The following is a 27,986-nucleotide window of genomic DNA, read 5'->3' on the forward strand; positions in this document are numbered from 1 at the left end:
TCATGTTTCACAACTTTAATAGAATATTCTATCTATTCTGTACAAATTGAAAACACCGTATTAAGTTACAAATGTGTAAGGTAAGGCTGGAGCACTCTACATGCCTGGTCACAGTGTTGATACAGCTGCTATTCAACTGCTGCCAGAGGTTGGTAATGGATGCTGAAACTAGAAATGTGTACTTTAAGTGCCACACAACAACAAAACATAGTTTTGCAGACTTCAGAACTTGAAATAAAACAAATTGTGGAATGGAATAATTTCAGTGTTGCAAGTAAGACACCCAAACTTCAGATTTATTGAACTGACTCACTTTGATAGATTTCCGTGTTCATAGTGAAAGGTCCTTTCATGCTGGACACTAAGCAATAACACTACTGGAAATTGTCTGGTTCTTTGGCTGCAACCCACTTCCACCAACAGCAAGTTTGGCCTTTACATTTTGATCTTCATCCAGAAGAGTTGTCATTTTGATGCGAGTTTGTTTCTTCTGTCTAGACTACTACATTGAGACCACTTTGAATTACCTGTTTTACAAGTACCCATATTGTATGCAAAAGAGGAAGAAAATTTTTCAAGTATATTAAAAACTATTAAAAACTATTAAAAAGCACTAATTCTGTCAAAGTACTTACAAACATGAATAAATAAATAGTAAGATGAACAACTAAGTCTCAAATATGACACCCTCTTCAATGAAGTAAAATTACTTCAACTCAACTGGTTGTACTGAGATAATAAATATGACATTTAAAGCTGCTCAAGCACTAGTTCAATCTGTAGGTTGCAAGAAACATTAAAAAATGGGGGAGGGAACTAGCAAAAAAGTCATATTGCTCTATCTGTTTCAGCTACCATACATGTCATCCATTTACTTTAGCTTCTCAGCACATTGCTATTCCACGATTTTCAATGTCGAGCAAGAAAGTGGATAATCCTCACATGGTAGTCTGGACTATTCCCCTATGCATAGGGCAAAAGGCTCTAAAGGCCTATTGACATACTTAGCTACAGTGTACCAACGGCTGTAGAGTGTGCTTTATTTAAACCTCATATTTCCCAAATGCATTGAAGTTGCCACTGTACATGTTAAGCAATAAAGTTAGTGAAAATCATGCATTTTAAAACAAATTAATTTTAAGCATTGTTAATAAGATTGTGCTGCAGCGATAGAATATCCTGAACTGCAGGCCAGGTATCCAACTATTTGTTACAAGTTGTTCAAATATCACTTCCAAGTGGTATTTCCTTATTACTGTTGTTTGCATTCAGCAGGTTGGCTGGACTCTTTCTGCATAAAGGGAAAAAGAGAAAATAAACAGTTAAAAATCAAATTGGCATGAAAGAAAACACTTCAACAAATACAGAGAAACTTGCTATGCAGTTCTGAATTAACTAGGTAACACTAGAATGTACAGGAATGCTACATGAAAACTCAAGCTACATCATAAAGGTCCAACAGAGTCACCACATTTACTGGGTTTCCCCTTGCCCCCAGCTGCTTGGTGCCCCATAATTTATCTATTTTTGTGCTGTTAACACTGCATCCTGTAGGCCAAGGTTCACACAAACAAGAAAGCAAACCACCACCTACTGCCCTCAACCACAGGCTCTATTTGACTTCCAGCCCTACCGAACAATTTTAACAATAAACTGCCACCTCCTCCAGCTCTGAGGAGGGAGGAAGGCACGCTGCTTATTCTGCAGCACGTCTGAGTTTTTCCTTAGGAGCCTTTCCCTTTCTGCTAAGGTGATAAAAATGTAATTAATGTGTTGATTTCTTCTAGGTTCTGCATCACCAGCAGGTAACTATTCAACAATTTAACACTGGGCAAGAAGTCCATATGTTAATCTGAATATGTAAAAGTAGAAACACCTTCATTAGGTAGTTAAGCAACTTCCCTCTGAGCAAAAGGAAGTGTATTTGGGAATGAGAACAAGTACTCAAACAGCTAAGAACTTCACGTTTACACTGCACTTCTTGTTTTTTTTCCATTGTAAAATAGCATTCTTAGAAAGCAGGAGAATTTACTCAGTGAATTTCCACTTTGCTTCTCCCCTTACCACTCTTAATATAGTTTATTATACACAAACAGCAGTCACAGAAACCTGCTGCAGTCTAATAAAGAAAAATACAGGCATAAAACACAACACCTTGAACCTCACTGACGCAAAGTAAAATATTTCTTAGTTACTATCCTAAAGAAGAGGTTTATGTGTTATAAAATATGTACCCATGCTAAGCTCAGTATACATCAAGTAACCAAGAGCTAAGGCAACTAAAGCATTTTGCCTCTAGAAAGGAAGAACAGATGCAACTAATTTAAACTTTCTTATCATGAAGTTTTGCCCCAATAACCTGCACCAAATCCAGGCTGTTTCTCTGTTCCCCACCAAAACTGCTTTACGGTCACAGTGGTCACTATCACTCCCACTGCAATTCAGCATTACAGCCAAAGGCACAGATGTGTCAGAAACCTTTCAGACTTCTTCCTTGTGGTATTCCTCACTCAGCACATCTGGCTAACTTTAACTTTGTTCTCTCTCATCTGCCTGAAGTTCCAAGTAACACCAATGTGAATTACATTGCGCTGACTGGAGACTAAATACAGGAAAAGGGGTATGTTTACACAAAACAAAATCAGCATTCTTGCTCTTAAATGAAAATTTAACTGCCACTGGTAGTTCATTGCATGCCATTCCTTTTTATTGAGGGGCAAGCAAAACACAGCAGCATTTTTATCTAAAGTTTTCTAAAGGTTTGTATTCTCCTTTAAACTGCTTGGTATTTGAACATGGCCGGAATAGTGTGCAGGCAAAATCACTTCCTCTCCTCTTTGCCTTCTGGCTAAGAGCCATGATAAAACAAGAAATCTACTATTTAAAATGTACTTTAAAAAATCTTTCCATCTCCCTCCTTCCTTCCTAGTCACCTGCTATATTTAGATCAAAATACACCTAGGCTGACCACCGCAACCATTTCCACCAAATTTTAATGATCAAACAAAACACTTGTTGTATTTTCTAATAAACTCCATTATCCTTTCCTTATTTCTGTAAACACTTAAATCATATTTACTGCATATAAGTGTTTATCCTGTAAAAACTGAGTCACAGAGATCACAAAGTTCTTTTTTAAGAACCTTTCAGTGTTGATTACTGCTCTCAGACAAAAAGAAATAAATACAGTTTGAGGGGTTCCTGGATCTGAGGCAGTTGTTGGAGGATTTTGAGACAAATACTGCTATTTTTAGGTTACACTTGAGGATGTATCTCTGTTGGCCCTATACACAGAATGTTTAAGCAGGCCCTAAGTATGAAGGCAGTATTTCAGATCCAGACTCCAACATAATCCATGTTCTCCCACCACTTTAACACACAGCACTGCCTTTGCTGAGGAAGCCTGCATGTGAGCCCCACGCTGCCTTCAGCTACCCTGAGCCTCATGCAGAGCATCTCAGCCTAATCCCAGAGCACACCAGCACAAAGAGAGCACAATTCCCTTCCAGTTACAGCTGCTCCAGCAGGCACAGGCACACTGAAGCTCATCTCTGGCCTTTGCTGGCTCCTGTAAGATCAGGGCCCAGACCCCAAGCTGTGAGTGGGATGCAGAGCTGACCTCCACACTCCCCTTTAAAGCCTGAGCCTGCTCCTCCTGCAGAGCCCAGACGTGGTGACACTGGGTCAGCCAACCACTACACTGACCTGCCTTAGCTCCTGTGCTGTTTATCACCCCATCCTGGCAAGCTTTCCATGCTCTATTTCCCTAAATTAACTTCCCATGATATCTCAGAAAGATAGTGAAGTGCATTGGCCAGACCAGAGAGACTTGAACTGGCAAGGATAAGGAGGAATTGCATCTTATTTAAAAATAAATTTAGCAGTGAACACACATATTCAAGATCACAACCAGGGGTACAGAGACAAGAATTCTTCTGGTTGTAAACAGATTCTTTACAGTAACCATAAGCAGACTTTAATTAATCTTAAAATTGGTAGGATTTAAAAAATTTTTGTATCTTTAAAGTATTTCATTTCACATTCACTTACTCTGTGCAAGGAGTTTAAACTGCTCTGGGCCTTGAATTTCAGTCTGAGATACCATTCCAATGGATATGAACAAGCTGAGACTCCCACCTATTTTTTCTTTTTTGCTAACAAAGATCAATATATAGCTTGTTGTTACTGCCACTCACTTACTGCATCACTGTCTCACAATTAAAAATTGCACCTAAAATTCACAGGAACATAGAGCTAACACACAGAAGAAAGCAGGTTTGAGTTAATACTGCTTTCTTTCCTACACAAACCCCACTGTGTCTGCCCATCCAGGTAAACTGGTGCCCTAGAGGCTGGGGACATAAGCCCAAAATTTCCATGCCTTTTATTTTAGCAGTTTTGTTTTTTCAAAAGATATCATAAAGGAAACAGTGAATTTCTGTTAGTCTTCAGTATTTAAACACACTAGGCAAGATACATTCCTAGGTGATTCAAAGAGCAATGAAGTCTTTATCTCCTTACTTTTCCAATTCACTTTTTGGAAAGCTTCCCATCTGCTAAGGTGGCCATGCAGGAACAGGCAGATCAACAGGATCTCATCTGACTCTCCCTATGAACTCTGCTGCCAACAGCAGTATCAAGGCAGGCACCAGGCACTAAATCTGATGGCCTTTCCAGTGGAGAAGGTAGAAAGCCTTTCTGAAACATCTTCAATGTTAAAGTCCAATTATGGGACCTAAAACTGAATCTTATCTTTATTTCCTGTTCTCTGTTACTCAAGGAGAAAAAGCAAGGATATCAGAATGCAAACCCAGAGCTAGCTGGAGTTAAGTGGGCAACCCTAACCCAAACTGCCTGCCTCCACATCAGGGTCTGGAAATGAATTTGCTGCTGCCAGGTCCTGCCACTGTAACCCAGGAGACAACAGATCTTGAAGCCCAAGCAGTCTCTCACACACAGAGCAGCTCTTCTCCTCATGATTCAAACCCGCACTCTGCATTACCCTGCCAGCTACTTCTCAATTCCAGCACAGCCTCAGCAAGGTGAAATAAAGGCAGCTAAAGGAATGGACATGCAAGCACATAGAAAATGCACTAGACAAAACCAGCTACATTATCCAGTTCTGTAGCATCTTCTGAAGCTACTTTCAATCATCTGACTGCTCAGTCTTCCCAAGTCACAACTTATACATGGCACAAGTGCTTTGTGGAAGAGATGATAATGAACTGGTTCTATCTGAACAACTCCAATATACTTAAAAAACTCACAGGAAGGAAGGAAGAAAAGTTAACAAAGCAGAAAGTGTTGACATGAAGCAAATGTACTACAACAATACAACAAATACACTACAACAATAAAGGAGGAGGTAATAGGGAAATGATTGAGAAGGAGAAACTGGATTTGAAAGGAAAACAGACCAATTATTTTTGTGTACATGGAAAAGAAAACTACTCTAGAAAAGAAAAGAAGGGAGTGGGAATTGGCAGGCAAAGAAAGGCAAGGAACAGGGAACAAAAGGATCAGAAAATGATACAAGCAGGAAAAAGAATGGAAAACAGGACAGAACTGGGGTTTCAGTGTCAAAAAATGAAATAAAATAATTCCAAGTTGACTTGAAAACCTGGAGCCAGTGGCTAACAATTTTAACTGTAGGGAGGGAACACAGCTGTGAAACAAACTGCAGCCACTGTGACAAACAGATGTTCTACTGCTGCAGGTGAACCACCAGTGCACTAAAACCAATTCAGAAGCACAGCTCCATTCTGAGTTTAACAAAGGCAAGGAAGGGCATTATCTATGCAGAGGGAGTGAGCTGGAAGGATTATACCTTCTTCTAAATAATTAAAATAAAAAGACACAAGCCTAAAATACAGAGGGGGAAGAAGTATGGAGGCTGTTGCAGGCATTGTTCTCTGGGAGGAATGGAATGAAAGGTGAAAGATGACAGTATACAACAGAAGGAAATTTTTCTTTCTTCTTTTAAATAAAGAGACAGATGAGCAGAAGAGTAATACCTGTTCAGAATCATGAGAGATCAAGAAAAGGCTTCTAAGAGTGACTGGCTGCCTTTGTCAGGCAGCATAAATAAGATGCTAGAAAAGGCATACTAAGTAAGCTGATGACTTAGAAGAGTTTAGAAAGAGCAGAGAAGATATTTAAGAAATAATTTGCAAGTGCATTAGAAACAGTAAAGAGATGCAACATCAAACCAGAAACAAGGAAAAATAGTCTGACCAGTCTCAGTATCTTTTACCATGTGTATATGAAATACAGTTTGATTGCTACAAAGGCAGAGCAGGAAGTGTGCCAGGAAGGCAGAGTCATTCTGAAAAATCTACTTTAATTATATGATTTAAAGGACTCATCCCTACCCGTTTCTTTCTATTGTTTATTCATAAAACTTAAACTCTGAAGTCACCATTCCCCCATTTCTTTTCCCCATACAAGAAAAAAAAAAAAAAAAAAAACAAAACACAAAACCCTAGAAAACAAACCACATTGCATGACTACAAATGGGACTCTTGGAAGTTAGGTATGAATGGAATTCCACCTTACCTAGAAATGTATGAATGAATAACAGACTTATATTACACCTAAATGGGAAAAAATTGAAAGGAACTGTCAGCATGGATGAAAAGTGAAATGTACAAAATAATACAGGAGGCAACAACCATAACCTTCCAAGATAACTTCAGATTTTTTCCCCTACAGAATACCAAATCCTCTAAAGGATACTTCACACAAACATATGTTGATGTAGAACTAACATTGTTTCTCAGCTGCCCAACTTTTACCCTTTATAGGTACACCACTGCATCTGAATCCTACAGAGCAGTCAGAATACTGATTTTTGCCAATCTAACCCTGTTTGATTGATCTTTGTACAAGACAGACTTTCTTTAGTATACAGAATTTCTCCTTAAGAAAAACAAACTTGACTCTTGATAGTGACAAAAACCATTTACTAATGATAGGATGATGTATAAAACTGTACCAGAAGAGTGACATGTCAAGCTGCTGTTAAGACTTTTATCCAAAGATCAAGCAGTTTTGCATGCCTTTCACTTTTTCACCTGTTTTTATAAAAAATTAAAAGCTTTCATGATGTTTTAAGAACTACATGAACACAAGTCTGTCATCACTGTCCCAGCTTCACTAAATATAAGCATTTACCATGACTGAAGACCTGAAAAATACCTATCAGAAGGAACACTAACCCTCAAGGCTGAATTTTAAGCCAGGTATCATAAAGTTTAAAATTCAAAGTTGAAGACTGACTTTTTTTTGATTTCCAACCAAGTACAGACATGTAGAGTCTAAGCTGCAGCCATCAGGACAACGATAAAGAACAATTCTAAGGAAAATAACATAAACAAACAAGCTAGTTGAGATTTGTCAGACTAATTCTAGCTTGAAGTCCAGCCAAAGAACATCTAAATATGACCTTTCTGAAGGAAAACTGTAACAGCATTACACAGAGATGCCATTAAGAAGCAAAGGCACACAGATTGAAAATTATCTTGGTGCATGTTGGAAGCAAAAACTTGGATTTTCTCAACTGATGGAAACATTAACTTCTCTTTGAAGAGCAATTTGAGTGCTGGAGATAATAAAAACATTGCAGTCAGAAGCCAGGGTGTTTTTTTGATTGATCTTTTCACAAACTATCATACCCTTAACTACACTGCTCATGATTATAGCCTGTGTTATGACTAAGCACACAGAAGTCCTTACCTTAGGATCAGTCTCTGCATCTTCATCCTCTTCTCCCTCCTCTTCCCCCTCCAACTCCTATGACAAAATAGAGATAAACTAACAGAAATTAAAATAGGTTAAAAGTGCAACTTTTTATAATGGACAAAAAGCAAACTAACAAATTAAATTATCACTGTATTCCAGAATGTTTCAGATGTCAGAATTGGGTTGATTTAAAAGAATTCAGCACCTTACAAGTTTTAAATACAAATCTTTAAAACATGGTATAAAGGTCTCAGTATGGCTTAAGACAACCTTCCTATGCACACTGCTAATGCAGTCCCACAGCAATTTTTAAACTTCTACCTAACAAATTATTTGGAATTTTAGTTCTGGTAATAGGCATACATGCCTGAATTTATTCTTTAGTTCAGTCTCCCTCCAAAGAGCCACTTTATTTAGATTACTCTAGACAGGCTATGCATTTCTTGTGCAGGATTTTTGCACTCAGTTTTACACACAACTACATCCAAGTGATAACATCTGGCACTGAAAACCAATTAAAAATACATATACACACTTCTATCAATACCCAGCTTAAAAAAAAAAAAATGAAAATGTTTAGTCACTCAACAGCCTAAGCACAGAGAAAAAAAGAGACTGCATGCTAAAGGCTGCCAGCTCATATCACATCAGCTTGATAACCCCTGATGTACTCTGCTATGCTGAAGCTGACAACAATCAGGGATGTACCTTTGACAAATCAGCAAGACAGCACAGTAATAGCAGTAAAAGCAAAAAAATGTAAAGGATGTTAGTTCATTTAAGTGTGGTAACATTTAGGGACTTTGTGCAAAGCCTTTCATAGTGTGTTTGTGTTCATACAACATTACTGCAAACAGACCAGAGCCAGCCTAAATTGTTTATGCTGAGCAGTTGCACACTTCCCCTTTTTCACTTTGCATTTGGTAAAACCCACTCTTCAAGCTTATGACAGCTAAAAGCTGACAGCTGAAATTCCATTACCACCTAAGGAACAAATATTTACCATGCAGCACTCCAGAAAAAAAAAGCTTGTCTTTAATTTTTGACTCATGTCAGAAAACAGCTTTCAAAGTAGCGGATAAAAAAATGGATATATGCTCTTGCAGGAAGTACTACTATGAAAAGGGAAAACCAGGCACAGTTTTTCAAGTCATGAATGCTGAACTCTTTTGGAAAGAAGTACCACGAACAAGAGCATTTATGAACAACTGTTTTCTGCTCCATATAGAATTATTTCTGGCACTGGAATGGAAAGGGTAGTCAGTAATCTATAAAAAATAGTGTGCATCTTACCTCCTCTTCACCTTCTTCATCTTCTTCAAACTGAAAAACAAACCCAAGGTTTAATTAGCTCTGCAAGTATTTGCATAAAAACTTGCAGTAATAGGTGTAACATATTCAAACACTGTAAATGAAGCTAAGCTCCTTCCAGAAGCAGATTAACAACTTATAGCAAGCTGAATGACCCTTTCCTATCCCCAAGTAGCAGGATCTCTTCAGGGTTTTTTTTTTTTTTGTTATTCTCATGTAATTAATACTTCACCCTAATCTAATCAGAAAAGGAGCAGCATGTTTCTATGTGCTGACTAATAAACAAACTGCTAATTGCATACATACATTATCATCATCCTCTATAGCTTCCCCAGTGAAGTACAGCACAGCACGAGGGACTATCCTTTCACGGAAGAAATGTCCAATTTCAAAATCTGCTGCTAAAGTGAATTCTGAGTCTTCATCCTGTAAGACAAATCAGCTTGAGTTTTCTACTGCAAATGTGATGTGACACACAGAAGCAGATGAAAATATTTCGAAGTACCATCTTTGGGAAAACACCACACTGTCATCACCAACCTTCAGGTCATAGGTACTTTCAGTACATTTTGTAGTAACAGCTAAATCTAGATTTGCAGAATTGAGATTTTCTGTACAAGCTTCCTACTTTACACACACAGGTTGTTAGTGTCCTGCCAAGACACCTTTTATTAAAAAGCTCAGACTTGGCTGGCTCTGGCATCTGATGCTGCAGAACTGCTCAGAATGCTCCAGACTGATTTTTCAAGTCAGGTACCAGCCACACAGTACTGCTGAGTGGGCAGGGAAAACAATGACCTTCCCAACAGTGACACTGGAAAGGTCTTGGATCAGCAAATTGTGGAACAGTGAACTGTCAATTGATTACTTGGAGAAGTTGACAGTATCTTTCACTTTATCAAGGTGAAGCCCAGCTTTGTCAAAGGCAAAAATAACAATAAAAATACACAGTACTTAATAAAAGAACCCTGTAGTCACTATACAGTGACTTGGCAAAGAGCAATTGTGCTGTTTCAAAAACTTACCAGTGACTCTCCATCACCAGATACTGCAAAAAGAAAAGACAACAAATTTAAGAAATGCCTGTATACTCTCACCTACCTCAATGTTCAAGATGACAAAACACAGTATAGAGACCATCTCATACCTGAAAACACTGAGGTTATAAAGGCATCACAAGGTAGCTATTAAAACTATGACAATTCAGATTAGTATTAAGTTAAACCTACAGAAATTGTAAGAATTTCAAATGTTGTAGCTAAAGCATCAGTGCTGCCATTTGGATGTCAAGAGATTTTTGCAAAGGAAATACTCTTTCTACAAGGATGGGTTCAGAGGACATGCAGATCAACATACTTGGTTCCTCTATTAATGCTGTAATTACAGTAACTTCATTTGGCGGGAGCACTACAAATCACTTCCTCTTCCCCAAAACAACTGGAACTAAATAGGTGAACATTTTGACATGAATCTGTAAAGCACTGTTGAGAAGAGGCCCAGTGCTGTAACCAGCATAGAACAGGGTGGGTGCTTTGTTTGTTTAAAGAAAAAAACAACCAACTAACCAATAACCAAAAAAAAAAAAAAAATCAATGCAAAATACCCCAACACAAATCAAAACGTACTTCCCTTCCCTACATTACCATGTGATCTACTGTGAAAGTGATAATTTGGCTCAGTTCTCAAGTTGAAAATGTAACTATCCACTGCCAGCAGATGTCAGTCAGTGTCTTGTCTTATACTGCTAATTCCAAAATGTATCCTCTGAGTATTTAAAAGAACAAAATAACACCAACAGGAGACAAATCTCCATGCTTTCTTCAAAGCAGCAACAAACATTAAAGGACATTTGTGTACCAAACCCAAATTTAGAAATACATATCCCATGTTTTTTAACCCACATACATGGGCATTTGCAGTAGTAATTAGGAGGGACAGGTAGTTCATAATAGCCCACACCAGAATCAAGAACCATTCTGTTCAGTACACCTCTGGAATCACAGAACAGTGTGGGATGGAAGGGACCTTGAAGATCACTAAGTTTCAACCCCTCCACCTGGGCAGGGACACCTTTCACAAGACCAGGCCCCATCCAGTCTGGCTTTGAACATTTCCATGAATGCCCCGAGAAGTTATGGATGCTCCAAACTGTTCCAGTGTCTCACCACTTTCACAGTTAAGAATTTCTTCCTAATATCCAACCTAAACCTGCCCTCTTTTGGTCTAAAGCCATTCCATGTGTCCTGTCACTACATGCCCTTCCAAAAAGTCCCTCACCATCTTTCCTGTAGGACCCCTTTTGTTCACAAAATAAACTACTTCCCTCATTTATGCTTGCAGAAGAGGACAATGAAAGATGGACCAAGAAAAAAAAAAGGTGCTGGAATCCATCTGAATTGTCTAAAATGTGAGTACACATCTAACATTAATCTAGGAAAACAGGAAAATTCTTTATGGAGTATCAGGGATCACTATTTACTCCCAGAAGAAAGGACAGAAAGTTCTGTCTCTTGACACAGAGGTTTCAATGAAACTGCTGTGCTGTAACTTGACCAACAATGGAACACAGCTCTTTTGCATGCTAGAAACAAATTGATGCATGGAGCCATCCTGTGGTAAAACACGTCAACTTCTTTAAGAGAGTCTAGGAGACTCTCCCTACTATGATTCCTGTTTACACTGCAAACCTATTGGTCAAATTCTACAGCATAACAGAACAAAATCATCTGTTTGGATGGGCAAGAGTTTGCAATCTTCCTCTAGTAAGCACTTTACAATGCAGCAGCATAAACAGTTTGAATGTTTAGGTGACATAAATACAAATATATAACAACATATTTTAAGGATCCTATATGCTTAAATTTCCACACTTACCCTTTATTGGGCTGAAGAAGTTAAAAAATGAATCATTAGGTACTTGTTTAGTAATGGTCCGAACTGTGCCTCGGCCCTTGTGTTTCTGTTTCTTCTTGATTGTTTTAACTGTAACATTTTTGCCTTTCTTCCAGTCAATGGTACACCTAGAGACAGCAGGGGACAAACAGCATTTTAACACAAGGCACCAGGGAAAAGAAGGGACTGAGCAGCAGAGCAGCAACACCAAGGCCAAGATGGCTTATCACTGTCTAGATAAAGCTGCTTGACCAGTTATGAAGTGGATCATAGTTCTAGAGATTATGTGTATGTTGGACAGGTCAAATATTTTCCTAAATGCAAATGCTGTGCAAGTTTGTCTTGGCAGATTAATCACTGCCCTCACTCCACCTGTAATTCAATTCCTCTGGCCCAACAACTGGACTTCTGTAACCAAGGCCAGGATTAAAAGCTATTCCAGAGAAAATCTCACCAGTCAGACTGTTAGAAAACAATACATGATATCCTTTAACTACAGGTCAAGGCAGTGTCCATTTACTCTAAAAATGCATGTCCAAAGAGTGGCCAGGGAGAGGGATGTTTGAGCTGTCCAAAGAGCAGTGCTCAGACTGACCTGGCAGCCAAGCACAGCAAGCTGAACAGAGACTAATTTTCAGTTCCATTCTGCTGCTGAACAAACTGACACTCAATGAAAAGTCTCTTTCCATTCAAACAAGTTTTACCCAAAGCTGTACATGGCACATAGTGAGGGGCAAACACAGCTAATACTCCTACAATGGAAATAATGGTGTCACAGTAACCCTGAAATGCCTCCAAAATACCTTGTCCTATAGACAGATGGCCAAAGTCAGCAGTTTTATACTTAACCTGTATAACAAGGCACAGATATGTTTTCCTGCTCTACTTGTACCTTATTTAACACCTTCCTCAGGAAACATCAACTAAAATCAAAGTTCTGACAAATCAGCAATCCAGGAAAGCATTCCTTTATAATACTTAAACAGAAAATATTTTGCTGTAATGAACTAAAGTTTTCTTCAAAAAGGAGTGGTCTGTTACTTAGGCACAACTTTAACTAAACTCCAAGAAGAACTTTTGCCTCACTGCAGGTGAATGCTGGATTCAACAACATCTAGAACTAGAAGTCAAGAGGTTTTGAGGTTGTCAGCACACATTCACAAAACCAAGTACGTGGCACACCTTAAATGTGAGTTAAAAAACCCCAAAAACCAAACCACCAAAACACATCCTTGAAGGGGCAGAAAAAACCTAAAATAACCACCAAAAATACCAAAAAAACCCAAATAATCACCAACAGAAAAGAATACTTAGATGCTAAGAACAACAGGGTACAAAAGCCATTTTTCATTTGTGTCAGCTCTGCCCTGGCACTGGAATTTGGTTATAGAGCAGTAATCCTGGATAGGAATAGAAAGGGTTTGCTTAGATGGAACAATTCTTTTACCCCCAAGAAACTATAATGTGGTGTTCAACTCAATAGGCTTCCAGAACAGACATGAGAATTCACCATCCACAGCTGTTTTCTGAGCGTGTGTTGCAAACACAATAAAAATAAAATTTAAAAAAATTGCTGCACTAGCCACAGCTGTCAGGATCAAACTGCATAACCTTTATGTTCCAGCCTCAAAGCAGGCTGAAAGAACACATGATAAATATGACCTATTCCTGCCTGATAATAATAAACCAATTAGTGCTGGAATAAAAATTGCTGAGGATATGACAAGAATCCAAGAGAGTCCAAGGCTACTCATCAGACTGAGGATGGGGGTAGCCTGTGAGAGGTAAGAACTAAAAATAATTTACCCAGTTATCTGGAAATAAAAGGTTTGTTACCTTAAATAGAGAATTATTAAATTTGAACGGTGTTCAGTTTAAAATGTACACAATGTTACAATGTATCTCCATCTATGCATCTATTACTTCTGCATGCTGAGACTAACATCATCATCACACCTACAAATGTTCCCAGTTTTGAAGTCAGTAATAATTTTATCTTTACTAATCATTATCACAATAAGCAAAAAAAAAATATGCATTTGTACTATAGAAGCTTTTTTGAATTTCAGTTTGCCTTACCCGTCACAATCAACTATTTCAGGTCCTTCAAATGAAAAGGGATCTGTCTTGTCTGGCTCAGACTTCATCTTGTATGTTTTTGTCAGGACCGAATTAGAAAAGTAGTCATTGGGCCCAAAGTGGAACTCTAATGAGAAAGACTGGAAGAAATTTTATGTTACTACTAACTTTCATCTATGAAATAGTTCATCAGCATAATTATCATTAATCAAACTCTGAAAACAGGGAAAAAAACTGATGGCAAATATATTTGAAACTACAGCAGAAGCAGGAAATTATGAATGTCAATGAATTTCAAATGTGCAAGAAGCTACAACAACCTTGGCATATATTCAAATTATAAACAGGTAATTAGTAGATTTCATTCACCTTCACATATAGAACTGCTGTCTTGAAAGAAAGCTTAGAGGTATTTCCAGAAAAGTCTTGATTTCATTTCCTATGGAAGCCTCTCATCATCCTTGCACTTGGGATGAAGTTGTTATTATGAAGTAATTTTAGCATTGTAACAACACCATGTGGTTCTATTGCTCCCCCAAGTCTGATCATGATCTTAAGAGAGTGAATCAGACTTTATTTCCAGTTAAAGCACAATTTAGATTGCTAAAGTCTATTTAAATAGCACAGTCCCCCTGGAACCAGAGGGTTTTTTTTCCATTTGATAATAGAAAATCCTGCAAAGGAACACTGATTTCATAAACTGAGTCCTACAACCAACATGCCCCAACAACGTACAGCCTGAAGTAGATGTTTCTGGTACTCAGAAATTATTTGCAAAGATTCAGTTTCTTACATGGAGAACAAAAAGCTCCAGTTACAGAAAACCACAGCATCCATGATGCATCAGTTTTCAGTAAAGGTTTCTAAACTCCCTGCACAATGCTCACTTTGCACTCAGGATCAACTATGAACATTTCAAAGTACACTAAAACTCAAGCGGTCTTGGAAAGGGAGAGCACTAAAGAATAAAGTTTTTGGCAGTATTGATTTAGTGACTTGAAGGGGGGAAAAGTCTGCAGGTCAGTTCAGCACAACAGAAGGCCTGAAAGCCAAAGCTTCCAACACCAGTGCCCAGCCACAGCATGTGTAACAGTTACTTTAAATATCTGATTTACTCTCCCAGTAATATGCATTACGAATTAGCCCTAATCTGCATACAAAACAGATTACATAACTGCTAAAAGACTGGCCCTGCATATACTTCCCCAGGCATTCTTCAGACTCAGGCCAGAAAACTGCCTGTTACCACCAAGCCTGCCTTGCCATCCTTTTTCTCAAGGCCATTCATGCGTGGACAAGATAAATAACTCAGGACAGATATTTAATAACAGCCTGCTCATACCCCAAAGGCCCCTAATCCTTCTAAGACCCCATGAATCTCCTCACAGGACTCATGCCTGCTAAGAGAGTGGTCCAGGAGTGATGGGGACCAATGGCAACAGCAGCCTCCCCAACCCCTGTGCTCCCTGATTAAGGACAGGAAGCCACAGGGACCCAGCAGTACCCTGGGATATCTGTGCTGATTTCAGTGGCTATTTCAGCTTTGCTTCCCTTTAAAGCAATTCGAGACAGCTGCATGGTTTGGAGGCTGCCTTCAGCTAAGGCTAATCTCTCTCTGGCAAACATGCTCAGGGGAAGAGTTACAAACTTAGCTGATCCACTACCAGTGACGAACACTCATACCCAAATAATCCCATAAACCATCACTGGGGCTATAAATAACCAACCAGTGGCACTATTTAGCATGCAGGATCCCAAGGGCTAGCAAGACAAAAATATCTGCACACACTGCAGTTCAGCATCTCACTGTATACCTGCTAATTAGGAGACAAGAAGCTCCAAGCTTCACATCATATTTCCAATTAATAACCTTTCCAGTTCCTGGGGTTTTTTAATCAAATATATGCTCGTGAAGTTAAAAAAAAAACCCTGCCTTTTTTAAAGCTACTTAAGTTATACCTAGATACATCATCCAGGTCTCAATATGCTAGCTAAGGATCCTGATGTCCTAATAAATATGTAAAGAGAAATTATAATTATAAAATACATATGAGTTTACCCATGTGGTTATAAAAAAAGTAAACAGTAATGGAGTCATTTATGCTTCACGCAGATGAAAGTTTCTATGTGCAAGCCATAACAAACAGGACTTTGAAGCACTTTATTTGCACTCAAGTAAATCTACTTTTGGAGTGCCATAATTACAATTAATTGTTTTGGGTCAACAGAAAATCAGAAAATTCCTAATTATCATGTATTTCTTGAGCAGCAAAACCTAATCCCCAGCAGAATTAGTGTATCTATGACACACTGGTTATGTGAAGCTCATACAGCACAAAGCTACCACTGCTGCACCAATTTTCCACAAAGAACTGCAGATTTTGTTGAAAGACAGTCACACACAGCTGCAGAACAGGTTTAACTCAAGCAGTTAGGAACACATCCTTTGTTTCCAAATACAGAAGGGACATGGAGTTTGTCAGCCTTCCATTATTGGATTTAATGTAGCACTGGAATGGAACCTATTTGCAGAAAAATGCTGTCAAAAGGTTACGAACAGTGCAAGACAAGATAAATTCAGTGTGTAAAGAGCTCTCCAGCTTAAGGTACTATAAAACAAAGCTGAATGAGAACACAAAAATCATGTGGGCAAAAAAGAAACCAACCCTATTCCCATCTCATCCAAATGCCACTGAATAGATATGCTTCAAGACACAACAGGCAATTTCTTAGAATACTTTATTTTGTGCTTAGACAACTCATTTTCTTCCTAAAATTCATATCCTCTCCCTAAGCCCTGCAATCTTTAGAAGCTTAATTCTCAGTTTTTCTCTGCCATTCTAATTTCTTGCCAATTATCAGCCTGAGTGTTTCAGTACTGGCAGACTTGCTATTAACCATTAAAAGCTATTCTGAGAAAGTCCTCCTATCTTTCTTATGTGAATCTTCAATGATGGCATTTATTTCAGACATTCTCAGAAGACCATCACTCCATAAGGCAAAACAAAAAATACCAAACATAAGAAAAAAGCCAGAATGACAAAATTTAAAGAAAGTATGTGTAGGCTGAAATTCCATCCTTCTCCCTGCCTCCCCCTCAAAGGGAGTTCAAGGAATAAGTATAGTCTGCATAAACTGAATAAGCAGCAGAGCAACTTCAAGAAACACAGTCTCTGTTTCTGTACATCGAACTTAAACAGAACAAATTTCCAAAATTAAAAAAGCATGAAGTAATACTTTAAAGAATACTCATGAGGAACACTTTTAAAATACTATCTAATATATTTTCTATTCTTTTCAACAGGCATATTATCTATAATCATTGTCTTTGATTAGTATTACCAAGTCATATTGCTTTTGAAATAATATTTGATACACAGAATCTTTCCCACAATTCATTTTCAAATCAAAAGCAGCATGTAATTCTATTACTAAGAGCAGCTACACTTGAATTTGAGAGAGATAGATCTCAGCCAGAATTTTAATCTAGAAACTACAGTACTGTCAGAGCTGTCCAGGCTAAGAATGAAAGAGCAAAAAGTATGGAAATCTGGAGATAAATCTTTCAAAGGCAATGCATGAAAATAATACCTTAGAAAGAAACCTCCCCCCCACACAACAACAGCCAAAGAGAGCTAATGAGTATTTTGGAATGCTGCTCACTTCATTCATACAATCTTCATGAGAAACAAGCAGAGAAAACTCACCATAGGCTGTCCTGGTTCAGAAAACTTAACTTTAATATCCTGCAGATGTTTCAAGATAGGTTCATCATATTCCTAAGCAGAAAAAAGCAAAATTCAATTCAGCAGGCAATACTTAGAAAAACAGTCACTCCTTAATTAAGAAGCACACCTTATAACTAATTCAACAATTTCAGCTAAAGTAAAGGTCTAGATCTAAATTTCCTAATCATAGTGGCAAATTCTATGTGCTAAATTCTCAATCATTTTAGGGCTGATCTTCAGTAAACAAAGCTGCTGGGATGTATTACTGAAGACACAGTAACTTCATTCAAGGGATTTATTACCAGTGAGATTCAGAGGCAGACACACTCCAGGGAACTCTTCTGTAACATTATTAAAAGCCACTAATACAAGTGCAGGCATAACTACCTAAGCTATTTAACACAAATTCAACCAATCCAAGGTATTCTTACAACCTTGCAACAATAATCCTTTATGGATTAAACTAAAAATGCTTGTCCATCATTTCAAGCATCTTCAGGGATTGCAAAGACTCAAAAGATTTGGTGTCTTACACCAAAGGATTGACTCACACTCCACAAGGACTGACTACTAACAGGAAAAGCAGCAATTCATTTGATACAGCAGAAGTTGTTCATTTCAGAGTAAAAACTTACTTGTACTAATTCACTTAGCATATCTACATTCCTAAAGATAGTAAACCAGAAGTCTGGAATTCCTTTGACATTTGTCTCTTCCGCTTTTTCATCTATTACCACTGCATTTTTCAGTTCTCCCTGGGAAAGAAATACAGAAACAGCTGAGAAATTATTAAATATACTAAGAAGTCACAATTTAAACAGAAACAGAAGTACAAAACAATTGCCATCTCTGAAGCTGTGTTTAAGGAACATTTAAAATTTACTTTTTTATTCCTCTGCAAATGAAGTTGAGATACAAGGTTTATTTACACAAGTGAACATATACACAATTCAGACTTACTTTCAACTAATTTGAAATTCTTCTATATGAACACTAAATAGACCAAGTGTCTGCTTCACTGATTTGAAACAACAGAAATAATTAAAACACTTCCTTCTTTCTAGAAAGAGAAAAATACATATCTATTTTTCTATTAATCTAATTTCTGTAGCTCCATAAGCCACCTACAGCATTCCATCTAAAAATTTAAAATCTAACTTTGTTCTCTGAAATGCTTTTTTAGCTTGCCCATTTTGCAGAATACTTGTAAAGTTGTTTTTTACAGGTATCTTTCATTATTATGCTGTGTCTAATTATTACTATTTTGGGAAACAGGATGTCCTTCCACATAACTGATGTCAAATGTTATAAAAAAGAAGAATGAGGAAGTAATTTCTCAATCCTAAACAACCCTGGGAATTGAGTCTGCAAGCTGCACCTTTTCTTTTACACCACTAGATAGCAGCAGATATTTAAGATGTTTCTGGCAGTTGCTTGGGTTAAGATTTGCCAAGAATACGAAGCTGCAATTTATATCCCATCTAGACGTGTTTCTGATTTTATTGTGTGGAATATGGCCTGTCAAAGCTGTATTTACACAGAGGCTAAGGAATGTTTTTTGCTCATGCACATGGAGCACTCAGTGTCATGCTCAATCTCAGGAGATCAGTAAAAACAAAGAACAATTCACTTTGAACAGAGAAAAAAAAACAAGAAGGAATCAGGCTAAGCAAAAAATGCAAAGAAAACCTGACAGAATGGCAAACAGAGTTTTCTAAGTAGTCGCTTTTCTGAGACAAAGCCTGAGCACACATCTCTAGAAATGATGCTGGGAAAGTAACAGGCAGCCCACAGACTATAAAATGCCTCCTAAATCTAGACAGCTCCTACTCAATGGACAAGTAGGAATCCACCAGCCAAGCAGACACTTGATTAGCTCGATTCTGTTTTATGGCTGTGTGACAAGTGTCCCACCTGTATTTATGAAAATGAAAGCTAATTTTGTCCCCCAAAATAATGGAGACAGGCAGAGAACCAACCAGTCCTGTATTATCTTAGGGTTTCATGTAGCACTGGAATGGAACCCATTAGCAGGAAGGTGCTGTTAACAGGTTACGAACAGTGCCAACAAAAGCAACTCCTCAAATTTGAACAAAGGCTAAACTAATGGTGTAGAAGCTTTCACTGGCCAGGACAGTGCATTCATCACAAGAACACAGCACTGACACTAAACTCCTTTCAATGGCAAGAACAAGAATTTAACTCTGACAATCTGATATACCCATAGTAGATGACCCAGCTTATACTCACAGCCAGTTTTTCTTCATCCTCATTTTCACTGTGCCATTCTGCCTCTGCATCTGTGGGTTCAGCTTCCCCATTAATAAACTCTCTTCTCTGTGATAAAAAAACCCAAAAATGTAGTTGAAGATGTAAAATTATATATACAGAACCAGAACTGACAGGAACAAACAAATAAGAATTATATACATAACTTTCCTACCTTATCAAAAAGAGGTTGATAGAGTGCTGCATATTTTCTCTCTAAGTCATGTACTTCTTCATAGAATTTAGCTTCTATATGGGCACATTTCACCTGGAGCTTTTTCAAGGCATCAATTCTTCTTATCACTGCTTTTGGAAAGCTAAAAATCAAAATTATTTAAGGTTAAAAGTTAGTTGCCTCAGCATTATTTCACATATTACTGAGAATTAGGTTGCTTATAACTACATGCAATTTTAAAATAAAAGGCTTATGTCAAACATACATGTTTCTCCAAAACCTATTTCAAAAAGTTGAAAGAATCCTCTCCTACCCAAGTTGTTCTCAAAGGTGTTATCTTCTGTTCCATTCCCTGGGGCCACTACCCTCCCCGTGTAGTTCAGAGATCTGAAATTAATACCTTTGTTTACACCTAAACTTTGAGACTAGATTTGTGTTGATCCATCTATGAAAAATAAGAACTGTGCACTCTACAGGAGAAAGCTTTGTTTCATGGGTCATACTCATAAAGCACACACTGCCCATCTACACTTTCAATTATTAAACATTTAGACATAGTCATGTAAAAAGATCTCACTATAGAACTTAGGTTTTTTCTGAGAAGAGGTCTAAACCAGCGATTCTCAGTCAAGAAATAGAAGTGTAAGTATTTATTAAAGGCAGCATTTAAATCTACTTTACAATATAAAACTAAGTTTCAAACTAGGGATATACAGGTACTGAACTTTCCATTACATCCAGAAGAGCAATGTTATAGAAATCTTCAGTCACTGTAGCACATACCCTGTCAGACTAAGGGTCACAGAAGGAAACAAACGAGGGAAGGGAGTTATTTCTATCCAAAACAAGAAACAGCCATGGTAAATATTGAACAGGACAAAACTTTGTTTGCAAGTTTGCATTAGGTAAAACATCACTCTTCTTCCAGAAGTAAGACACTATGAATCACAGGTTAAGTAAACCATTTTTCTTAGTGAATCATTTATTCTGATTTTCTAGCCTAATTACAGTAACAATATTCTATTATGCCTTCAGTCTTTCAGTATTTTATCATGCCCACTACTTACGTTTCAATGTAACTGGAAGGAGTAACTGGTGTGTTGTCAAGACGTTCCTGAAGAGCTGCCAGGACCTGTGGATTTTGCATCACTTGGTCTGCCAGCTTTTCTATGAAGACAGAAAACCCCTTTTAAACAAATTTGCACAGATTTATAATGCTTTTGTCATACTGAGTCTTACAGCAGTGGCAGTAAAAATACTATTTTCACACCTCAAATAACATCACTATCACTGTTATTTAAGGTGTGAAAACAGTGAGTATTTTACTGCTAACACAAATAATTACTTCAGGACCAGCTTTCAGGAATATAAAGTTAATGACAATAAAAATAATAAATAATAGAATATGATATTACTATTCTATAATGATAGAATAATAATAAAGATAATGCTAGAAAAAGCACTCTTCTCTTTGCAAATCTATCAGTTGCTTTTACAAGCAAGTACTATATTGACAACACAGGCAAATTTCCTGTTTTCCTCTTATGTAACAAAGTACAAGCAGAAGTTTCTCTATCCTTCTGTATTAGCTATACCTTTAAAGCCACATATAAATTTTCAGGAGGAGAACCACTGAATTACACTTCCAGGAGATCTGTTTTCCAGTTAGTGTGATTCCTGAAAAAGCCCTTCCAACTCTGTGTACAGTACAATAAGCAGCACAGCACTGTGACCTTGACAACCACTTGTATTTACCTCAAGAAGATTTTATAATCTGTAAGACTCCTCAACCATCACAACACTTCCCAGTAAGACAACTTTTACAGGAGTTCAGATCTAAAATGCTTCTGGTGAGGTGTTAAAAACCCTTATTAATAACCATGCAGTGTGTAATGGTGTGAGGACTTTTGCTTTTCACATTTTTCCATTCTTTCTCAGTGCTCTTTTCCCCAGGTATTAAAAACCCAATAATTTGCACAGCACACACTAACACGGTGAAGCTTTTATATGCTTGCATTTGTGTGTTGCTTTGTTCTCCTTACTTATTTGGAATTTTGTTGTTGTTTTTTCTCAAGCAACTTGACTTTAAAAATTATTCAATGGCGTCTACCAGTTCTCATGCAATTTTCAATTGCCAGTCACAAAGGATGTATTGAAAAAAAAATAGGTAATGAGGGAGACCTAAAGAACATTCAGTGACCACATATATGGAATATATTTCACTATAACTTACAAATTTGAGTATCTGGAGAAATAATGGAACTGCAGCTTTTTTGCACTCAGAAACATTAATTTGAAAAACACTACTCAGCAGTTATCTGTAGACCTTGCTAATGGAGAGTAAAAACTTCCAGGACACATTCTGAAGATGCACTTTCTGAGAAACAAGAGAGTAAAGAACTAGCATACAAAGAAAACTGCCCACTTTGGTAACTATGCTGACAAAGAATACGTGTTGTTACAAGCCAGCCTTTGCAGGCCTTATTGCAAGGGTCTAGAAGGTCATTTCAGGCAATGGAAAAGCACCGCAGTCACAACACACACAAAAATACAGCCTTCACTCTGGTTTTGGCTGCAATAAACATGGAAAACATCAGAAAGTGAACAGTTAGCCTAAAAACCATTGTTTCCATAGTTTTGCTTTCAGCTGTGAACACATCTTCAGTTTTGACTGTAAAGGCTTGTTACACTTCTGTAATGTCACCTACTACTATGTATTTCATACCTTTCTTGTTGCTTGCATTTTTAGCAGCCTCCAGAGACTCTGAAGCAGTATCTTCTGTTTTACTAAAAGAATTCAAAGGGTAACATATTAAAATAGCATCACATTACACAAATGTCAGCACTGAAGTACTTTGGTTTACTACAGACATGTTTTATAGACAATTACCCCAATAAAAGGCGTATTTATGTCTTCAAGCTTGTGAAAACTAAAAAGAAACAAACCAACCTCAAAACAAAACATAACAAGCCCAAAACAAAAACCTCTGACAGATAAATTCATCTCATTAAGTGAATGGCTGGCCAATCATGTGTATGATTCAGTCTGTGAATCATGTGGCCATTCACTCTGCACAGGAAAGTGTTTTTACTCAGAGATAAAAATATGACACACTTTTAGTGTAAGTGATGCAGAAAAACATGGCAAAGGATGCAGCTATGAAAGGAAGATGAACAAGAGATAAAAGCTCTGTTTCCATCTTCTCTGTTTTGATAGAAACACTCACTCCTATTCTAAAAGACATGTCCCTGGCCTCCCCAGCTCCCTGCTGCAAGGTGTTCCATCTCACTTCCTAGGCTGGAGAAGGAGAGGGCCCAGCATGAGCCAAGAGCCAGCCAGTATTCCCTGTGCTCCTGCCACCTCAGAGGTGACATAATGCACACTGGATAGGGCTGAAACTAACCCTAACACACAAACCCAGAAGAGATAGTGCAAATGCACATGGGTATTATCAGGTACAGGACAGACCAGCTTATCCAGCACTGCAAGCCTCAGAAGAGCAGCAGCACATATAGATCTGCATCAGTTCCATAAAAATAATGTATGGTCAAAAATACTAAATAAACTAGAAGAAAAAGGTGCCTTTTTGCATGCTTAAATTACACAGATTAGAGAAACACTAAGGCTCTTCAGTTCTTTAGAGCATTTAGAAAAACATTACCATTTTATTCTTATCCAAGTCTGGTAATCCACTCTTCACAGTTAAAAAAAAAAAACAACAACAAAACTTCTCCAGCAGAACACCAGATATACACCTGGCTCTAACTACCTTGATTTAATTTCAGGAAAACAGCCCAACATACCTGTTATCTGCCATCTGTGTGCCTGTATCCACCTGCAAATTGAAAAGCAGTGTTTAAAAATACTTGAACAGTAATTTGTTTACCTCAACAGAAGATGAAAATAGAACAGGTCATTGTTTAAGACCTCAATGCAAATTAACAGCTACTGGTTTTTTGCTATAAAATTCATCCTGCATAATCCCTCTCAGGAAACTGAATAGCTACCACAGTATCCAACTCAAAATGAAACTTGCTCAGTTTTTGAAGTCTGTCAGGTGGTTTTACCCTCCCAGAACTTATTTTTTTCTGTTAAATACTCCAGATACTAATGAATTTCTACCCCATTATGGGTTTTCAGTCTGAAGGTAAGTGCCACAGTTTCCTAGATTAGCTCAGCATTCTATCAAAAAGAAGCCAAAGAAGAAGACATAAATGTATTATTTTCTAATTCCTTGACAGCATCATAGTAAATAATGAATTTTTAATCTCTGCCTATGTAGCACACTTGAGCAAAAGTTCAAATGAATTAATTACAATAACTTCCAAATGACTTTTTTCTTTTGTCACCCAGGCAGAAAAACATGTTTCACATGTCTGTTTAATCAGGGTTATTTTTGTGAGTAGCTGCTTCTGCTGCTCTACTGTCAAAACCTCTTCTCTTGCTAAATAATTGTCTTCTATTTGGTGTTTTTTTATCTAGCAACAGGGAAGAGAGAATCCCCTGTATTAAGATTTGCTCCTTATTTATCAGGAGTCAGAAAATGAAGAGGCAAGAGAGAAGTTAAAATCTCGTTATTAACAATGACTGGAACCAAGTTTAGCACAGCTACCCCAGCCCCCAGTATCTAAATTAGTTCTCCTGAGAGGGAGCCAGATTGTCCAACTGATTCTGCTGTTCTTTCCTTTCTGGGGTGAAAGAGCCCAGCCTGCACACGTATTTCAGGAACAGAGATTGGGGTTTCCACCCCCACTTTAAAAAGCTGATCACAAATCACAATAATCACTACCTGCCATAGAAACACAGGTGGTGTTTCCCACCACCAGACTTTCACGAAAGCACACCTTGGTCTGTGAGTCAAACTGAGAACAAAAAGCAGCTTCAGTCACTCAGAGCTGACAGCTCTGCTGTCTCCAGCTCTCTGAAGGCCACAGGGGCTGATCCCAGGCCCAGCTTCCAACAGAGGGCCACCAAAGGAGAGCCTGAGCGCTGATGCCAACGGGAGCAGCCCAGGGATCGCACGCGCCCTCCCGTGTGGGAAACGCTGAGCGCCGCTCCCAGCTGCAAAGGCAGCCCTGGCACAGCCCCTGCTGAGGGCTGAAAGCTCTGCTGCTGTTCAGCAGCACTGCCAGGGCACTCCAGATGACTGCACAGGAAGCTGTTCCCATCTCCCATGCAAGCCTGGAACCCACCCTGCACGCTCAGGCCAGAACAAAACAAAGGGGCTTCTGGCAGAGGAGGTGTTCCACCAGCTCAGGCTGATTCACCCCAAACACTTCCTCTTGCCTTAAACACCACAGGGGAAAGGGGCAAAGCCAGCAACCACTGCTAGAGCAAACCAGATCTTCACAATGTCACAGCTGAAGAAAAGGAGCATAAATGAGCATTTCCTTCCCCAGCAACAGAAGGCAGGGATAAAAAGATACAATAAAAGAGGTAAAACAGAGCAAACTGACCCAATATCAGAGTTCAGCCAACAAGTTATATGATGCCAGTCTCTATTAGAGGAGGCACAGAAGGCAACTAAAAATGCAGACTGGCAGTACTTCAGGGTTACCCTCCAGGGCTTGTGACTTCCAGCCTTGGCCCAGCAACCCAGCTAATGGAACAGACTCTGTTCCACATGAAAATTCTTCTGCTGAGCTGTTTGTGCTCTATTTCCTGCAGGGAACTACTCCTCAAGATCCTCATGTGTGTTTGGAAAACATGGAACAATGTTTGAATAGCAGCTGAATTCATCTCCACTGGAACAGGCATGAACTGGGCATGTTCTGACAAAAGCCACTCACCAGGAACAAGCAAGAACAAAAAAAAAGAAAAAAGGAAAAAGGCACCATTCCCTGGTGCAAACACATACTTCAAGTCTTGTATCACCCCTAGACTTGTGTCTTTGGCAACTGGAAAGTAAAAAGAAGTATATAAATAAATAATCAGAGGCAACTTTCTTAGGAGACAGCTTGTGATTCCCAGTTTCATTCCAGCTGCCTCGCACTGACTCCACTGCCACAGAGGCACCAACAAAACTGTTAGGGACAAGCTGCTGAGGGCCACTGCCGGGGGGGAAAGGTAATTTCAGAGCTAGAGCTCAGCACACACCAGCTGACAAAAGCCAGTACCAGAGCACTAAGCCCTCGTGGACATGGTCTCCATTGCTTTCCAAGCAACTTTACAGGCAATGAAGACAGGAAAAAGCAACCAGAACCCAAGGAAGTAACAACGATTATTACTACTGCCACCACCACTAAAAGGCCAATTTAGTGCCTCATTTCTCCTGGGCAGTTCCCTGATCCCAGTGACTCACGCAGATGAAGCTTTGGGGATGGAGGAGATCAGATCAAGCCCCAGTCCTACAAGGCAGCTACTGCTGCACCTTGTCTGGCACAAATGTCACACCCCATCAATCCCTTAAAGCTGCAGGACTGTAAACTGGAGGCACACCAGGACAGGAAGAGTTCATTACAAGGACAATATCCTAAAGGACACAAATTCAAGGAAAAAATCAACACACTGGCAAGTGCTCGTAAATAGAAGTGTACACGGAATAAATCTTCCCTGCCTTGCACAAACCTTCTAAACACAACCGAAGGACAAAACAGGAAACTGAAGGGCTCCTGAACTCACAGGAAGACTCCTGCCCACAGCTGTTAAGTGTTTTCCGTAACTACAACAAATCAGAAGAGAAAGTTACAGCTTCCGTTCCAGAGGCACTGAGCTGTAACCCCGCGGGAAGCCACAAACAAACAGCCGGGTACTTTCTGTAGGGATAATAAGTAATCATGAAAAATTATTTGAGGAAGAAACTCATTCACCTGTTCCACAACCCCGGAGATGAGGAATACTCAGCTCGCCTCCGAAGTTTAGTAAAAGGAACACTATTTTGTTTAGAGATGACCTCATAAAAATGTTCCTAGTAATTCCGGCTTCATCCGTAATTCCACACTCGCGCTACCTTTCTATTTGAAAGCCTCGTGAGCAGACGCTACAGGAAGGAAATCTGATAAATCCTACGGGCACCAGTACTGTGTGCAGTAAACAATCGCAGCATCAAAGAAAATCTCAAAGAGGCCCTCACGTGGGAGACGAGGAACGCAAACGCAAAACCGAGCCCCCGAACCGCCGGCCGCGCTGCGGGAACACAGCACCGTGCCCGAGATCAGGCGAAAGCTCCGCACCGCAGCCAAGCAGCGCGGGCCTTGCCTCAGGCCGAGCAGGGCGGCGGGGGCAGCGCTCAGCCCGGCAGCCCTCGCTCCCTCCCTGCCGCCCTCCTCCTCCCCGCTCCCCCGGGAGGGCGGGGACAGGGCAGGCGCGCTGCCAGCCAGCGCGGCCATACATGCGGCCGGAACCCCCGCGTTCCCCGGCCCCAGGCACGGAGCAACGCGGGACCCGTTCCGTGGGCCCCAACTTCTGGAACCGCCCTTAAAATGGAACCGCGGCAGGCCAGGCGCGATCCCCTCCGCGCCGCGAAGCTGCGGTGGCCGCCGTGCTCCGCCCCTGAGCGGGCCCTGAGCGAACCCCCAGTGCCGCGCCGCGGTGGCGGCGCCCGGCTCGGCCCGTCCGCTGTGCCCGCCGGGTGCCCGGGGCGCGGGGCCCGGGGCCGCCCGCCCTCACCTGCCCGCGCCCCTCACGCCGCAGAGGCCGCAGCGCCGCCGGGCTCCTCGCAGCCTCCTCGCTCGGGCAGCGCCGCCGCTAACAAACACGCGTCCCATTGGCCGCGGGGCGGGCCCCTCCCTCAGCAAGGACGCCGCCGATTGGCCCCGGCGGCGCCGCGGCCGCCACGCCGCACGCGGGCCAT

At 39.6% G+C, this 27,986-nt stretch overlaps 1 protein-coding gene and 2 non-coding genes across 5 annotated transcripts; all 3 read right to left on the reverse strand.

Moving 5' to 3' along the window:
* Positions 1-27,904, reverse strand: NAP1L4 (nucleosome assembly protein 1 like 4). Of its 3 annotated transcripts, none has more exons than XM_058025705.1 (15): positions 27,803-27,904; positions 23,998-24,029; positions 22,919-22,980; positions 21,261-21,360; positions 20,194-20,335; positions 20,001-20,087; positions 18,386-18,505; positions 17,730-17,801; positions 14,023-14,162; positions 11,926-12,071; positions 10,077-10,099; positions 9,358-9,477; positions 9,034-9,063; positions 7,735-7,791; positions 1-1,291 (listed from the first exon to the last, which is right to left on the reverse strand). In XM_058025705.1, exons 2-15 carry the CDS (start codon positions 24,009-24,011, stop codon positions 1,253-1,255), a joined length of 1,152 nt encoding a protein of 383 aa, XP_057881688.1. In that variant the 5' UTR covers positions 24,012-24,029; positions 27,803-27,904; the 3' UTR covers positions 1-1,252. The 3 variants fall into 3 exon arrangements, with proteins under 3 accessions (XP_057881688.1, XP_057881689.1, XP_057881690.1); XM_058025706.1 differs by lacking the exon at positions 1-1,291 and adding an exon at positions 6,556-6,593; XM_058025707.1 differs by lacking the exon at positions 1-1,291 and having other exon boundaries at positions 7,733-7,812.
* Positions 16,467-16,587, reverse strand: LOC131085362 (small nucleolar RNA SNORA54). The gene has a single exon (XR_009114626.1). It is a non-coding gene; the product is annotated as a small nucleolar RNA SNORA54 (small nucleolar RNA).
* LOC131085363 (small nucleolar RNA SNORA54) lies at positions 19,690-19,817 on the reverse strand. The gene has a single exon (XR_009114627.1). It is a non-coding gene; the product is annotated as a small nucleolar RNA SNORA54 (small nucleolar RNA).
* Positions 27,905-27,986: the final 82 nt, after the last annotated feature.

This window comes from Melospiza georgiana, chromosome 6, assembly GCF_028018845.1.
Source record: "Melospiza georgiana isolate bMelGeo1 chromosome 6, bMelGeo1.pri, whole genome shotgun sequence".
Taxonomy (NCBI): domain Eukaryota; kingdom Metazoa; phylum Chordata; class Aves; order Passeriformes; family Passerellidae; genus Melospiza; species Melospiza georgiana.

Bases quoted from the DNA above. Each gene is read 5' to 3' on its own strand.
- NAP1L4 (XM_058025705.1), bottom strand. The intron at 20,336-21,260 runs GTAAGTAGTGGG...TTTGATTTTTAG, and splicing joins CCTTCCAGTTACATTGAAAC to CTTTCCAAAAGCAGTGATAA. The intron at 10,100-11,925 runs GTAAGTGTGGAA...TTCTTTTTGCAG, and splicing joins CTTCTTCAGCCCAATAAAGG to TATCTGGTGATGGAGAGTCA.